The sequence below is a fragment of the Epinephelus fuscoguttatus genome, linkage group LG11, assembly GCF_011397635.1.
Source record: "Epinephelus fuscoguttatus linkage group LG11, E.fuscoguttatus.final_Chr_v1".
Classification (NCBI taxonomy): Eukaryota; Metazoa; Chordata; class Actinopteri; order Perciformes; family Serranidae; genus Epinephelus; species Epinephelus fuscoguttatus.
The window spans coordinates 41,795,733-41,813,616 of NC_064762.1; the positions used below are offsets into that span (position 1 = coordinate 41,795,733).

At 41.0% G+C, this 17,884-nt stretch overlaps 1 protein-coding gene across 3 annotated transcripts in view; it reads left to right on the top strand.

Annotated features, from left to right (window-relative positions):
- The first annotated feature begins 3,443 nt into the window (after positions 1-3,443).
- Positions 3,444-17,884, top strand: part of stxbp6l (syntaxin binding protein 6 (amisyn), like) — a 40,520-nt gene continuing 26,079 nt past the window's right edge. The window contains exons 1-5 of one of the 3 annotated variants that reach the window (XM_049590738.1): positions 3,444-3,672; positions 5,504-5,743; positions 17,081-17,211; positions 17,332-17,641; positions 17,740-17,838. In XM_049590738.1, coding sequence (XP_049446695.1) covers positions 5,590-5,743; positions 17,081-17,211; positions 17,332-17,641; positions 17,740-17,838 — 694 coding nt within the window. In that variant the 5' untranslated portion in view covers positions 3,444-3,672; positions 5,504-5,589. The remainder of the gene's footprint in view (positions 3,673-5,503; positions 5,744-17,080; positions 17,212-17,331; positions 17,642-17,739; positions 17,839-17,884) is intronic. The other 2 variants (XM_049590737.1, XM_049590739.1) reach the window with 2 other exon arrangements.

The following is a 17,884-nucleotide window of genomic DNA, read 5'->3' on the forward strand; positions in this document are numbered from 1 at the left end:
AGATAGATAGTGAATCCTGAGGGATACTGAATCTTGAAGGAAATTGAAGTCAGGATGTTTCCTAGCAATAGAAATTTTCAGAATGTACTCAGGATGAGGGCGGCACGGTGGTGTGGTGGTTAGCACTCTCGCCTCAAAGCAAGAGGGTTGCCGGTTCGATCCCGTGTCAGCGTGGGTTCTCTCCGGGCACTCCGGCTTCCTCCCACAGTCCAAAGACATGCAGATTGGGGACTAGGTTAATTGATAACTCTAAATTGTCCATAGGTGTGAATGTGAGCGTGAATGGTTGTTTGTCTCTATGTGTCAGCCCTGTGATAGTCTGGTGACCTGTCCAGGGTGTACCCTGCCTCTCGCCCGATGTCAGCTGGGATAGGCTTCAGCCCCCCCGCGACCCTCAAGAGGATGAAGCGGTTAGAAGATGAATGAATGAATGAATGAATGAATGAATGAATATAAGATCAAAGAAGAGAAAATACAAGAATAATAAAAATGTAGGCATAAAAAATGTATATGCTCTGTATTGTAAAGTGACAGAGGTGGCTTAAAGTGGCTAAAAATGAGTCTATTGGGATAAAAACTTAGTAAGTGCAGGTGTCTCTCTCTGGCTTCGGGTGGGGATTTGTCCTCCTGTGGTCAGCTACCATCTCCTTGTTTTTGGTGGTGTTAATCTGCAGCTGGTTCAGTCGACACCATTTCACGAAGTCCTCCGCAATGTTCTTGTACTCCTCCTCACTGCCTCCCCTGATACACCCCACAATGGCAGTGCCATCTGAAAACTTCTGCATGTGACATGTGTCCGAGTTGTACTGGAAGTTGGCAGTGTACAGGGTGAAGAGGAGGGGGAGAGCACAGTCCCCTGTGGTGCTCCTGTGCTGCTGGTCACAGTGTCTGATGTGCAGCCTCTCAGCCTAACAAACTGCAACCTGTCAGTGAGGTAGTCTACGATCCAAGACATGATGGATGGGTCAACACACATTTTGGACAGTTTTTCCTGCAGGAGAATGGGTTGCATTGTGTTGAATGCGCTGGAAATGTTGAAGAAAAGGATCCTCAGTGAGCCATTTCCTTTGTCCAGGTAGGAGTACGCTCTGTGGAGGAGAAACAGGACAGTGTCCTCGACCCCCACCTTCTCCCGATAGGCGAATTGAAGGGGTTCCTGGGCGTGCTAGACCTGAGAGCAGATGAAGTGGAGTATGAGTTGCTCAAGTGTCTTCATAAGGTGGGATGTCAGCACTGTTGGTCTAAGGTCATTGAAGTCACTGGGGCTCCTCCCCTTCGGTACTGGAATGATGCATGATGTTTTCCACAGGGTGGGCACCTTTTCCAGGTGTAGGCTCAAGTTGTAAAGCTGCTGCAAGAGGGGGACCTGGGGGGGGGGGGGGGGGACACGACGTGCATGCTGTTGAACAGGTTGAAGAAGGTGTTGAACTCGTTGGCTCTCTCTCTGTTTCCCTCTGCTGCTCCATCCTTGGACTGCTTGCAGCCGGTGATGGTTTTCATGCCTTTCCACACCTTTCTCATGTTGTTCTGTTGCAACCTGCTCTCCAGCTTCCTCCTGTACGCCTCATTGGCCTCCCTCAGACACAGCCTGAGCTCGCACTGTGTCCTCTGCATCTCCTCCTGATCTCTCCTCCTGAAGGCCCTCTTCTTCTTGTTCACTCACTCACGTTACCCATTACACAGTGATTAATGTATATGTATTTAACAATGGTTCTCAGGGGATACAGTTAATGTTGTGGTAAAAGATGTTTTGCACCATGAATTAAGTCATATACACAGTTACTGATGTCCTGCCTGTGTGGATATTAGAGTGCCAAACATAAAGTTATACTGAGGTGAACTTCCTGGTCCAAAAATTATTTCTTTGCTTTATTTTAGTATATCAAGAAACCTCTGCAGGCCACAATGTATTTTATATATGTTTCAATGAAACTTAAAAAGAATAAATGTTGAAAAATGTGTGCTCAATGTATTTGAGCAGCTCTCTGCTCTCTCTGTTGAGAGAAGAAGAGGCGTGTGCTTTACAGTGAGTAAAGACTGGTGTGCTGGTGATAATGTGAGCTGCTGTCCTGTTACTGCAGTAGATCACTGCCACTGCAGCACCGGACACACAAACACAATCCCAAAAAACAGAGCTCCTTCTAACAACCAAAAAGTTCTGCTTCTTCTACTACTTGACTGGCAGTCATTAATCACTCTGCCCCCTGCTGGCAAGTGCAATTACAACTACTTAAACAAAAGAACTAGAAGTAAGTGCCTACTACTGAATGAAATGTCAGCTGAAAATAACAGGGAATGCACTACATTAAAACAAACATTTTTTTTCAGGTGCTGCATTAACATTTAAATCATTCCATAACCAGAAACCACTGATGAGCAGAACCATCTGGAAACATGGACAACTATAAAGGATCAGCCAACACTGTGAGAAGAAGAAAAATAACAGAGCAAAATGTAAAGGATTTGATGGGATCTCATTTAACTGGAGTTGTACTACGTATACTTTCCATGTGACCAATAAATGATGATGATGATGATGATGATGATGATGAAATACCAAAAAAATACCAATGTAGGCACTGGGGAAATATGAAACCATTAAAACAGCTTTGCACTCTGCTCACAAAAATGAGCATTTCTCAAAAACTAAAAAAATCGAACAAACTTTGACAAATTGACAATTGACAAACTTTTAATACTTTAATCAATTATTATGGTGTAACCTTATAGCTTGTAGGCTGTACAGATGCATGTGCATGTTTTTGGGATATGAAGCATTTCAAAATATTCCAAGAAATCACAGCAACAAGCAAAAACACAGACACATGCACTGGCAGACTATTTCTGTCAGTTAAAATGGTTTACAGTGAAAATGACCTGTTTCCTTTTTTTTTCTGGGGAAACACTGAAGCTCCCTCAAGGACCACCAGGGGTCCCCGTACCCCTGGTTGGTAACCACTGTGATACTTGCATCAGATAGGTGTTTCCATTGTGTCTATGTGTACTGCATCAGTCCCTATTAGATAAACCATAAATAAATACATATCTTTATTTGTTGAGATGAATCAAATGCAGTTATTGCATACTGTTTTAGCTATTTTGGCTTAAAACTTCAGTATAACTGTGTAAAATGCTTAAACACACATGGAAAAAGAACAGCAAAGAGTTCACCCTCACGAATATTGAGGGATTAATGAGAAAAAAATCAGACCATAGGCTACATAAGGACATGATACTGAGTCTAAAAAAAACATTAAGACCGTAAACGTTGATAAACTATAGATTGCATTTTATTTCTCATCACCGATGAAGCCCACACAGTTTTAGTAGGCTACATTGCACCGTTTTCAGGCAGTATTTCGCTGCATAAGTCATTGCAGTGTTCGCTAGTTTCCGCTGGGCGCGTTCCCGTGAGGTGAATACAAATCTGACCGTGCGTGCACGACACAACACTGAGAACTGTTTTTTGACCTCCAGCCTTAAACACGTGCATGTCCATCTCTTGAAATGGGGTGGACTGTGGGTTATTTGCGCCTTCACAGCAAGGCTCGCCGTTCGGTGTGCACGTGTACAACTCACAGGGGAGTTGTGGGAAATATTTTATGAATTTATCAGGCTACTAATTTAACGTTTGAAGCCAGTACAGGAGTCAGAAGAAAGGGACAAGAACAGGTAGGCACCTGGATGGAGAATCGTGAATTATTAATGTGCTGTAGGAAAGGCACAGATGAATAGATCGGTATCTGCTTTAGCCTTTAAACTATGCACTGAAAGGTGTGTTAACCTAAGCTTCAAAGCCAATAAAAGACCCTTTCAAATCTGCGGAGGAATAGCTTTTTCATAAAGAAAATTTAATGTAACATGTTGTACAAAGTTTTAATGGTACTTATTTTGAAGAGAAATTTTGATAGGTCTACTCCTTTCACCATTTACTAACTCAACCGAGTATGGAGATAGATTTGTGCCAGTATTACTAGTGCAAACAGATCAACAATCCATGTGTAAATGTGTAATCAACAAATATAAAACGCCTTCCAAAAATAAAAAAAATATGGAAATAAAAAGATTTGTAACCTCTAATAACTATTTTTTTTTCAAATATCAAACAGATCTGTGAATACACAAATAAGGAGATAGATTTGTGCCCATATTATCTGTGCCACCAGATTAACAATCCATGTATTAATTTGTAATTTGTAAATATAAGACACCTTCTACAAATACAGAAAAAAGGTTTGTAAACTGAAATTACTGTTTTTGTTTTCAAATGTCAAACAGATCTGTAAATACACAAATAAGGAGATATATTTGAATCAGTATTTATAAGAGCAGATCTACCATCTGTGTGTTAATGTGTAATATGTAAATATAAAAGAAGAAAAGAAGAACAGATCTGCAAATACACAAATTCCAAAAATGAAACCGTAAGTGTAGAATTGAGATTCACAAATAAAACTGGATTCATAAATATCTATATCTATATCTATCTATCTATCTATCTATCTATCTATCTATCTATCTATCTATCTATCTATCTATCTATCTATATATATATATATTCTACAAATTAAAACCTCTGACTACATTTAATTTGTCTGTGTATGTGTAGCTGTGTTTAATATTTGCTAAATAGTTTTTTGAATTTTTTTTGTAGTTGTTGAAGGTGTTTTATAATTACAGATTACACATTAACACAGAGATTGTTGATCTGTTCACACAAATAATATTGATAATATTTTCATACCCATGCATGTTAAAAATTGCCAACAGCCTATTAAGTCATAGTGATACATGCTGTAAACAGCATGACATACACATGACATGACACTCCTTGTAGATTTTATGGCCACTTTTATAATTCTTCATATACATTTTGTATGTGCTGAGCTGATGATTATGTTTGATTAATTCATTGATTATTTGTCAGATTAACACATCTTTTTTAAGAGTCTTATGATAGATGATAGAAAGTAATAAAATGACCATCACAGTTTCCCAGAGCTAAAGGTAACAAAACACAAAAATATTCAGCTTCCTGTAATATCAAACTGGCAGCATAATTGGTGCATGTGCTTGAGAAATTACTTTATCAGTCAATTATCAAAGTTGTTGATTCAATTTGTTGTCAGTTGAAAAATTAATTAATCAACAAGTCATTTCAGACTTAATACACTTTTAAATATGTTTATTAATCATATATTTCTTATTGTGCTAATGTCTTACACACATGGAGACAGAAGATCATTTTTGAATAAAGCTGAGAATTAAACTAAATATAGTCACCATAGACATTGTAAAAAAAAAAAACACATGACATGCTGTATAATGTGGTTGTAAAGTAGAGACAAAGTGTTAAGTCATGTTTGAGCACCATATGCTCACAGTGACTTTTCCAGGGCTATGATGTCAGCTCTTGTGCTTTCTCTGATCACTTGCTTTCATTTCAGAGACTTCCAGAAAACAACTGATCTGATTCTTGAGCCTGTGTCTCTTTTACTCTTAGTCTTTTTGTCCATGTCCACAGTCTGGAGTGTGGCCTAACAAGTACAGTCTTGTCCATCCATCACCTGTGTTGGTCTCAGGACTACAATGAACATTCAGTCTGCTATCAACAAAGAGGTCTTCATCCCTCGTGATGAGCGGATGTTGGTGGCAGTGGAGGTGCGGAGGAGGAAAAAGAAAAGGATGTCTTTCCTGCCTACTGGAGCCAAAGGAGACTATGCCACATTCATCTGTGTTTCAGGTTAAATCTGGCTTTTAGACTTTCTTTATTTAGTTAAAATAGCTGAGCATGAATAGTCTGTAATTAGGGGCTCAAGCCCAAAGGGCTGAATCCCTATTGATTTTGCTTTGACTACTTTTCAATTTTTTTTTTCTCCAGAAATGTTTTTTTTTTTTTTTGATAACAAATGAAATTTTCACCAGTGATTGGAATTTGTATGCAAATGCTGCTCAAGAAATAGGATGCCAGTTGGCCAGATGGGGGCACTATGATTAAGGCCAAAAATTCAGTTTTTGAATGGACACACCCCTCACACCTTAAGTCTGATTGACTTGAAATTTGACACAATTCTCTATGAAAAACAGACAAGAATCATTCCAGTGCTGTGGTAAAATTTTACGCCTTTTTTAATTTTTTGAAAAACACATGTTTGACATTTACTCATAAACTGTAGGTCCAATTTGTACCACATTTTCGATAGATCATTATTGGACCAAGCTTATCAAAAGTTTTCATAAGCCTGTTGATATCTCATCTTGTTTTGAGGGTACTGACCAATGAAATTTAAAAGGGGCCTGGCATAGCACATTAACAGACCCAACTCCACAACACTTGAGCCAGTTACCACGAAACTTTAGGAAATATCCACATAACTACCTTAAACATACCATGAAAGTTTTATTCGAATCAACTGCTCAGGGGTGCTACAAATGTGGAAATGGGCACAGTATATCACAAATCAGACTATAAATCAGATATTGTTTGTCTAATCATTCTAAAACTTACAGGATGTGTTTTATAACAATAATGATAATAATTGTTTTAAAATTGCAAAAATAGGGGGCACCACCAGTTCAAGTGTATTGGCCTGGTGCTTGCTGCTATATTTTTTGTCTGCAGTTTACTATGCAGTGCTAAAATTAAAGAAGGTCCTCGGATTAGCAACAGAAGCTGTGAGTGGCCAGTTATCTGTCTCATCACAGAAAGAGTGAAAAGTAAGCCAAAGATAAATGATTTTAATTAGTAATAGATCATTTACATGCTCAGAAAGAGAGACTATTGAAATAGAATGATTGATTTTCATGGATAAATTTCATTTTAGAATTTTTCTTAACAGTTCTTTTTTAAGAATGATCAAATGCATAAAAATAAATTATGATCAAACAATTTATATTGAGAGCAGTTCCATCAATACTGAGCCAAAATAGAGAAAATATAATAATGAATATCACTAACTGTCAAGGACCTATAGCAGTGGAATTCTGTTACACTAAAGAGCCACAAAACATCTTGGGGTGGAGGTTGGTGTGGAGGTTGTGTGTTGGTGTGTGCCAACAGGACAGACAGTCATGGTGATGGTTAAAAGAATGTTGATCTTATAACCATGAGCATGATCACCTCCTAACGTTAAGCAGGTGCTTTTAGTCAGCTGAACTTAATCACATCATAACTATAAGGTTTGAAGATTTGAAAATGGTCATATTAATATATTTGTAATTAGTTTTTGAAGGCTCTGACAAATGATGTCAACCTGCGTTAGATCAGAAAACACTCATATGGGTAAATTCTTTTTAAAATACTAATGACTTTTTTGGCACTTTGCCTTTAATTTTTATCATGACAGAAGAGTTACAGACAGGGAAAAACGGGACAGAGAGGGGTCTGACATGCCACAAAAGGCCTCTGGTTCTGGCCACTTAGCATCATTTTAGCCATTTCACTGTCAAAGCTTTGCTCATGGTTAATTTATTTGCAGCAGCTAAGAGAGAGCAGCTCATTCCCTCTTCTTGTTTCACATTACCACATTAGGCAGCCAATCTCTGGATTCCAATCTGCAGTCATATTCCCACTCTAACCATTCTTTCCAGCATAACTTTTGCAAACTAAACCTGTTTTTGTGTTGGTTTAATAGTTAGTGTGGCTCCCAGCAGATCAATCAATCAATCAATTTTATTTATAAAGCCCAATATCACAAATCACAATTTGCCTCACAGGGCTTTACAGCATACGACATCCCTCTGTCCTTAAGACCCTCACAGCGGATAAGGAAAAACTCCCCAAAAAAACCCCTTTAACGGGGGAAAAAAAACGGTAGAAACCTCAGGAAGAGCAACTGAGGAGGGATCCCTCTTCCAGGACGGACAGACATGCAATAGATGTCGTACAGAACAGATCAACATGATAAATTAACAGTAATCCATATGACACAGGGAGAGAGAGAGAGAGAGAGAGAGAGAGAGAGAGATATGCAGGTAATGACAGTATCTTACAACAACATTAATGGAAGTAATAATATTATAGTTATAGTTCTGGTTACTGCGGTACAATATGTTGAAAGTATGTATTAATACCTGGCAGTATACATGTGTGACAATAATCATATGTGTATAATAACAGAAGAAGTATGACTAATGACTAATGATGGCAGCAGCAGCAGGAGGCATCTGGCGGGACCACGGCAGCAGCACAACCACACACGTCACGCTGTCCAGGCACCGCTGTGATATGAGTTAATCTGAGAGACAGTGGAGCACAAAGGCTCTGGAGAAGAAGCCGAGTTAGTGACATCCAGAATGGCCGGGTTAGCTAGATGCAGTAATAGGATACAGAGAGAGAGAAGGAGAGAAGGGGCCGGTGTATTAGGGGTCCTCCGGCAGACTAGGCCTAAGTCAGCCTAACTAAGGGCTGGTACAGGACAAGCCTGAGCCAGCCCTAACTATAAGCTTTATCAAAGAGGAAAGTCTTAAGTCTAGTCTTAAATGTGGAGACGGTGTCTGCCTCCCGGACCGTAACAGGAAGATGATTCCACAGGAGAGGAGCCTGATAGCTAAAGGCTCTGGCTCCTGATCTACTTTTGGAGACTTTAGGGACCACGAGTAACCCTGCGTTCTCAGAGCACAGTGTTCTGGTGGGATAATATGGCACTATGAGCTCTCTAAGATATGATGGAGCTTGACCATTTAGAGCTTTATAAGTTAACAGTAGGATTTTAAATTCAATTCTGGATTTTACAGGGAGCCAGTGCAGAGAAGCTAAAACAGGAGAGATATGATCGCGTTTCTTAGTTCCTGTTAGTACACGTGCTGCTGCATTCTGAATTAGCTGGAGAGTTTTTAAGGACTTACTGGAGCTACCTGATAATAGAGAGTTACAATAATCCAGCCTTGAGGTAACAAAAGTGTGGACCAATTTTTCTGCATCTTTTCGGGTCAGGATAGGCCTAATTTTCGCAATATTACGCAGATGAAAAAATGCAGTCCGTGAGGTTTGCTTTAAATGAGAATTAAAAGACAAATCTTGATCAAATGTTACTCGTTTCTTACGGTAGTGGCAGGGGCCAGAGCAATGCCATCTAGAGAAACTATGTCATCAGATAAAGAGTCTCTGAGTTGTTTGGGGCCAAGAACAATAACTTCAGTTTTGTCTGAATTTAACATCAGGAAATTGGTGCTCATCCAAGTTTTTATGTCTTTAAGGCAATTATGGAGTTTAGTTAATTGATTGCTTTCTTCTGGCTTCATTGATAAATACAACTGAGTATCATCCGCATAACAATGGAAATTTATAGAGTGATTTCTAATGATGTTACCTAACGGAAGCATATATAGAGTAAACAGGATTGGTCCGAGCACAGAACCTTGCGGAACTCCAAAACAAACTTTAGTACGTAAGGATGGTTCATTGCGAACGTCAACAAATTGAAAACGATCAGATAAATAAGATTTAAACCAGCTTAGTGCTGAACCTTTTAAGCCAATTAAGTGATCCAGTATCCAGAATTTGATGGTCAATTGTGTCAAACGCCGCACTAAGATCTAATAAAACAAGTACAGAGACGAGTCCTTTGTCTGAAGCAATCAGAAGGTCATTTGTAATTTTAACTAGAGCTGTCTCAGTGCTATGATGCACTCTAAATCCTGACTGAAATTCCTCAAATAAATTATTATCCTGGAGAAAATCACACAGCTGGTCTGCGACTACTTTCTCAAGGATCTTTGACATAAAGGGAAGATTAGATATTGGTCTATAGTTGGCTAACACCTCTGGATCCAGGGTGGGCTTTTTTAGTAGAGGTTTAATTATGATGCATTGTTGAATAGTGCATTACAGCATTCATTGTTTAGGAGATTACAGGGTTGGCAGAGATGCAGGAGCCGAGCTGTCAGTGGACATGGAAGATAAAGACCTGCAGAAAATATACTATACGAATTCCACTGACTCTGTGAAAACCATCTTATCCATCAGAAGCCAAAAAAAACCATTATAGTTGTAACATCTACAACAAATAAAAGAATGTAATACTGAGTTCGTAAGACTTGTTAGGATGCATTGTAAATCTTCATCCGTGTAAAACCAAATGCACTACAGGATCCTCACCTCTTATTTAAAATTTGTGCCCAACCATGTGTGTAGTGTATTTAACAAAAAAGAAAACTAAAGAGAAGAAAAATAAAGTAGTTAACCCATTTATCCAGCATTTTCCCAACATCATTCAATATTACAGCACCAGGACAGCAGGACAAGAAGCTAACTGCACTCAGTGAATGCCTAGCAGCACAGATGTACCAGCTGCTAAGGGATGGGAGCCACCCCGAATGGTTGACCCAGGGCAGGACAGTTGTTATCAAGAAAGACCCCCAGAACGGAACCAATCCATCCAACTACAGACCGATAACCTGTTTCTCCACAACATGGAAGCGCCTGTCAGGCATCAAAGCGGCTATGATAACTCAGCATATGGGCCAATACATGAGCGAGGCACAGAAAGGAATTGGCAGTAACACCAGAGGAGCAAAGCACCAGCTACTGGTTGACAGAGCAATCGCCTGAGACTGCAAGAGCAGGAGGACCAACCTGTGCACCGCCTGGATTGACTCCAAGAAAGGCTATGACTCAATGCCACACAAACATGGATACTGGAATGTCTGGAACTATACAAGATCAACAGAACACTAACAGCCTTCATTAAGAACTCCATGGGAATGTGGAAGACGGCCAACTCAAAGCCGATTGCCCAAGTCAACATCAAATGCGCTATATACCAAGGGGATGCACTGTCACCACTGCTGTTCTGCATAGGCCTAAATCCCCTCAGTCAGATCATCAAGAAGACTGGCAATGGATACCATTTCAGAAGTGGGATAATAATCAGTCACCTGCTCTACATGGATGACATCAAGCTGTATGCCAAGAATGAGCAAGAATTCGACTCACTGATCCACAACACCAGGATCTACAGCAAGGATATAGGGATGTCATTCAGATTACACAAGTGTGGCTGGATGGTATCAAAGAGAAGCAAAATGATCAGAACTGAGAAGCTGACCTACCGGAGGGCAATATAGGAAATATCCAGGACAGTTACAAGTACCATGGGATCCCACAAGCTAATGGAAATCATGAGGAGGCCACAAGGAAATCGACCACAACCAAATACCTCCAGAGAGCAAGGCAAGTCCTGAGAAGTCAGCTGAATGGTCAGAACAAGGTCCAACCCGTCAACATGTATGCACTGCCAGTCATCAGATACCCAGCTGGGATCATAAGCTGGCCAAAGGAGAAGATAGCAGCCACAGATATTGAGACAAGAAAGCTCCTCACCCATGCATGGAGGGTTCCACCCCACATCCAGCATCCCGAGGCTATACACTAAGCGGAAAGAGGGAGGTTGAGGACTAGTGAGCATCAGTGCCACTATCCAGGATGAAACATCCAAAATCCAGGAGTACATCAAGAAGATGGCCCCAAAGGATGAGCTGCTAAGTGAGTTCATCAGACAACAGAAACCAGAGGAGGGCAAGCTCAGTGGCCTAGCACTAGAGTGTCCGCCCTGAGACTGGGAGGTAGTGGGTTTGATCCCCGGCCGGGTCATACCAAAGACTATAAAAATGGGACCCACTGCCTCCCTTCTTGGCACTCAGCACATGATTCCTGAGCGCGGCACCGCTGCTGCTCACCGCTCCCTCAGGGTATTGGTCAAATGCGGAGAACAAATTTCACACTCTCAGGTGTGTGACTTTAACTTTAAAGGAGGAGGAGGAGCAAACACAATGGAGGGACAAGACAAAGATGTCCCTTACACGGTCCAGGAAATAGTGGCAGGGTGTAAGATGCAGTCAGGATCAGCATACATGGAGAGGCCCAGCCAAGTGGCTAGCATAGTGTACACGAACATCTGTACCCAGGATGGACTCGAAGTACCCAAACCTTGATGGGACACACCACCAAAGGTGGTTGAGAATTACAGGGCTAAGATCCTGTGGGACTTCAGCTTCCAGACTGAAAAACAGCTGCTGGCTAACCAACTGGACAGTGGTGGTTGACAAACACCAGAGGTGGTAGATGTGGCGATACTAGCTGACAGCAACATCAGAAAGAGGGAACACGAAAAGGTGGAGAAGTATCAAGGGTTGAAAGAACAGCTGGAACCGATGTGGAAGGTCAGAGTTGACGTGGTCCCCGTGGTAGAAGGAGCATATCTATATATAGATATAGATATATAGATACAGTACAGGCCAAAAGTTTGGACACACCTTCTCATTCAATGTGTTTTCTTTATTTTCATGACTATTTACATTGTAGATTCTCACTGAAGGCATCAAAACTATGAATGAACACATGTGGAGTTATGTACTTAACAAAAAAAGGTGAAATAACTGAAAACATGTTTTATATTCTAGTTTCTTCAAAATAGCCACCCTTTGCTCTGATTACTGCTTTGCACACTCTTGGCATTCTCTCCATGAGCTTCAAGAGGTAGTCACCTGAAATGGTTTTCCAACAGTCTTGAAGGAGTTCCCAGAGGTGTTTAGCACTTGTTGGCCCCTTTGCCTTCACTCTGCGGTCCAGCTCACCCCAAACCATCTCGATTGGGTTCAGGTCCGGTGACTGTGGAGGCCAGGTCATCTGCCGCAGCACTCCATCACTCTCCTTCTTGGTCAAATAGCCCTTACACAGCCTGGAGGTGTGTTTGGGGTCATTGTCCTGTTGAAAAATAAATGATCGTCCAACTAAACGCAAACCAGATGGGATGGCATGTCGCTGCAGGATGCTGTGGTAGCCATGCTGGTTCAGTGTGCCTTCAATTTTGAATAAATCCCCAACAGTGTCACCAGCAAAACACCCCCACACCATCACACCTCCTCCTCCATGCTTCACAGTGGGAACCAGGCATGTGGAATCCATCCGTTCACCTTTTCTGCGTCTCACAAAGACACAGCGGTTGGAACCAAAGATCTCAAATTTGGACTCATCAGACCAAAGCACAGATTTCCACTGGTCTAATGTCCATTCCTTGTGTTTCTTGGCCCAAACAAATCTCTTCTGCTTGTTGCCTCTCCTTAGCAGTGGTTTCCTAGCAGCTATTTGACCATGAAGGCCTGATTCGCAGTCTCCTCTTAACAGTTGTTCTAGAGATGGGTCTGCTGCTAGAACTCTGTGTGGCATTCATCTGGTCTCTGATCTGAGCTGCTGTTAACTTGCGATTTCTGAGGCTGGTGACTCGGATGAACTTATCCTCAGAAGCAGAGGTGACTCTTGGTCTTCCTTTCCTGGCTCGGTCCTCATGTGTGCCAGTTTCGTTGTAGCGCTTGATGGTTTTTGCGACTCCACTTGGGGACACATTTAAAGTTTTTGCAATTTTCCGGACTGACTGACCTTCATTTCTTAAAGTAATGATGGCCACTCGTTTTTCTTTAGTTAGCTGATTGGTTCTTGCCATAATATGAATTCTAACAGTTGTCCAATAGGGCTGTCGGCTGTGTATTAACCTGACTTCTGCACAACACAGCTGATGGTCCCAACCCCATTGATAAAGCAAGAAATTCCACTAATTAACCCTGATAAGGCACACCTGTGAAGTGGAAACCATTTCAGGTGACTACCTCTTGAAACTCATCGAGAGAATGCCAAGAGTGTGCAAAGCAGTAATCAGAGCAAAGGGTGGCTATTTTGAAGAAACTAGAATATAAAACATGTTTTCAGTTATTTCACCTTTTTTTGTTAAGTACATAACTCCACATGTGTTCATTCATAGTTTTGATGCCTTCAGTGAGAATCTACAATGTAAATAGTCATGAAAATAAAGAAAACGCATTGAATGAGAAGGTGTGTCCAAACTTTTGGCCTGTACTGTATATATGTATACATATACATATGTATGGTGGTGGAAATAAGTATGCGCAAGATGCTTCCTGTATGAAGAAATCAATGTGTCACAGTGTTCATATGGGATTTTGGTCCATTGTTCCGCACAGACAGTCTTTACATCTAGAGAATTCTGAGGGTCAGCTGCTGAATCTTGATCTATCAGGTTTCAGTCTGGTGATCAACTGGGTAATTCCAACACCTTTATTTTCTTCCTCTTTAACCAGTTGAGACTCTTCTTCACAGTCTGTTTGTTTTGGATCTTTTTCCTGCTGAAGATCCACCTGTGACTTATCTTCACTGTCCTGGTGGATGGCAACAAATTCTTCTCAAGAAATTCCTGGTACATGGCCCCATCCATCTTCTCAAAAATATTTTGCATTCTGCTGGTACCATGAGAGGAGAAACAGCCCCATACCATGATGCTTCATCCTCCAAACTACACTGTGGGTGTGGTATTTTCATGGTCACATGACATGTTGTGCTGTTGCCCAAAAGCTTGTTTTAAGTTTGTTACACATCATTTGGAAAAGCCTTTGGATTACTGGGAGAACATAGTCTGGTCGGACAAGACAAACATCAAACTTTTCTGCAAATACACATTTGTCATCTGCCCTCTAGCTGGTGTTACTTGTATAAAAGCATTATAACAGGTGCATATTCTCTGCCCTAGTCCATCTATTGCTCCTTTTACACTGCCAGATTTTCGGTGAATGTTGGGCTGTTTTGCCGGCAAGCTGCGAGTGTTTAGAAACAAAGAGCTGGATTGGCAAGTTGATCCGTGGTGCCCAATTTTCCGCCTCGTGAGGTAGACATATTGACGGAACCTTTTTGGTTTACAAAGAACGAGGCGCCCTTCCGCCATTAGAGGGGCTGTTGAAGACTTGTGGGAGGAGCTGTTGATGACGCTGCACATGCGATCCACTGGTGGTGGACTAACAGGAAACAGCTTTTAGCAGGAATGAGCAGCTAGTAGCAAGAGGGAAATGCAAACCTGAAAGACACTGTAAAGACTAGCAACTGGGGAGACAAGGAATTGTGCGCCCTCCTTGCCCTTGCAAACAAAGAGGCCATTAACCATCAAATAACGGGAACGGTGACGGACGGGCCAACTTATGAGAATCGCTGTAGGACTGACCAGCTGCAGCTTCCCTCAGAGTACGTCACTGTTTACGTCACACACTGAGCTACACGTTTTGTTACTTGCTCATTGCTCTCCCCCACTGCCCCGAAAAAGGCACATTCTGTATGAACAAAAGTAGGCAGGCAGCATTTTGCTGCACTCTCTGATTTTGTTTTTATACTGCCAATGCTGAACAAAGACTGATTGGGCTTTCCTGCAAATTTGCACAATTTCTATTTAAAAAGGGCTTTTGTCTAGCCCATTTCTCATCAGGTTGCCCTGGTTCCTCAACATTTAATGCGGACCTTGTTGACCTGAGAAACATCTGAGCTGGTATGACTCTTGCGTTTGCAGTGTCAAACTTTTTCTGTAAATAGTACGATTAAGAAGAAGAGTAGACCAAAATCCCATTTCAACGCTGTGACAGATTGATTTCTTTATACATCTTAAAAGCTGGCATTGCAAACAAAAGCTTCTCCTCCAATTATTAAATACATTTCAGTTGGTGTGTTCAATACCTTTTCCTGCGTTATTCCACTTTATTGCACATAACTTTTTTATGGATTGTAATGTTGTGATTTCTTTACCTGTATGGTTTTATTGAGTTAATATAAAAGTCTGGTGTTAATTTCATGTGAACAGCTTCATTGGAAATATCTTGAATGACAAAAATGTTGACACGTTAAATGCTTATTTCCCCCACTGTATATTTGCTTATGCTTTTCCCACCTCGTTACATCAATACGTAGCAAAGTATTGATGTGATAACCCTTCCCTTTGTCTCAAACACATTTGGTGAAGGTGATGTTGTCATTTTTGTTGTCAGGACCCCAAAGGAAAGGGTTAAAGTGGAAGTAATAGAGTGGTTAACTCTATGGCTGATGATTCAGTCCTTGCAGTATAGGTCTGACGATCCTGTGGCAAAGGGTTACTCCCTCATGTCCTAAACACTCACTCATATGCTGCATCTCTCTCCACCACCCCCAACCTCTTCCTTAAGTGTTTGGTATAATTGGATAGCTAAATGTCTGATATTCATGATAACAATAATAATAATAATAATGATAATAATAATAATAATAATAATAATAATAATAATAAACATAAACTTTATTTATAAAGTTACAAAGTGCTTTACATGGTTGATCCTGGATTTAAAGCAATGCAGAGTACAAGCAAATAAAATTAGGCAATTTTAAGGAAATACAAAGAACAAAAAAAATAAAATGAAGATAAAATACCATCACTGAAGCAGATAAGCAAAGTTGGCATCAAATTAACTTAAAATTAACTAACTTGGCATCTAATTAAATTAGATTGCAATGAGGTACAGCAAATCAAACAATTTGAGTTATAAAAAACTAAATACAAAACCGTTGACAACACAAGATAAAAACAATAAAAAATAATCCAATGAGACATATATAAAATAAGCAGTGTGCTAAAATTAATAAAAGGCTTTTTTGAACAGATAAGTTTTAAGAAGTGATTTAAAAGATGTCACTGATTCAGCAGACTATGCTGCTCCCTAGAGTCCTTGAGCTACCTCAAAAAGCAGAGCCTTTATTATCAAATCTAACTGTACAACCATTAACTATTAATAGTCTGTTACTTGACAAAAGTTTCTCTGACAGAAATTATTAACCACAAAACTTAAACTCAAGATCAGGGCAACTGTGGCTCAGAGGTAGAGCAAGTTGTCCACGAAATGGAAGATAGGCATTTTGATCCCCAGCTCCTCCAGTCTTCATGTCAAAGTATCCTTGAGCAAGCTACTGAGCCCCAAATTGCTCCAGATGGCTGCCCCGTGGGTGTGTGAGTGTGTGTAAATGGTTACTGGGTAGCAGGTGGCACCATGTATGGTAGCCTCGCCTATGAGTGTGTGAATGGGTGAATGTGACATGTAGCGTAAAAAGCGCTTTGCATGGTTGACTACAAAGACACCATACAAGTGCAGTCCATTTACCATTTCTCAGTGTGGCATTTCTAGTGTCTTTTGAGCAGCTATTTTGTAAACCTGTTCCATTATAAAGTATTACTGAAGGCTTTTAATGGGAATATTGTATTTTGTATACAATCTGTTTACCTAGTGACCAACAAAAGGCCACATCAGCTCCTTATTACAAAAGTGAAGCGGTTTGGTGGCTCCTCCTCCTTCACCAGGAGGTCCCAGTGGACGGTAGAGCAGCTCCGACAGGTCAATGGCATCAACCCCAACAAGGTCAGCAGCATTCACATGTTGTTCTTACCAGTAGTGGCCATTAACATATCCGTTATAATAAGTTATACATGTTAAGTTGCTTGCCAGTTTTGTCCTCTTGACTGTGTCACGCTCTTCCAGGACAGCCCAGAGTTTGACCTGGTCTTTGACAATGCTGTGGACCAGTGGGTAGCCAGCTCATCAGCAGACAAGTGTATCTTTGTCCAGATCTTGTACCATGCCTGCCAGACCTACTGGGAAGGGAAAGCAGGGAGTCTGGGCAAGGCTGGCCGCCGGGGGAGAGCCAGTCAGAGCGCTCAACGTGAGGCAGAACCTGGTCCCAGTGACTCCTCACCAGGCTCTGCATCCAAAACCCTCCAGGCCCGGCGGAAGAGCTACGTTCCCCCCAGACACACAGAGTTTGTGAACTGCCAATCCAAACTCACAGGAGGTGGTGTCAAGTGATTCTTGAGGTTTATGGTACTGTGGAAATTATTTATTTCATATGTGAATAACCCCAGTTGTCTTGTGTTGTCCTTGTTCTTTCAGATGCCTGCACCATGAATCTGGTCATCTACCGCTGCAAAGCCTTCTTGAATCGCTTGAAGAATATTATGGTAGCAAACCAAAGTCGATCAGCTGCTCGAGGTAAGGCACTGATTAAATGGATGCTAAAGTCATGCATTTACTGAAG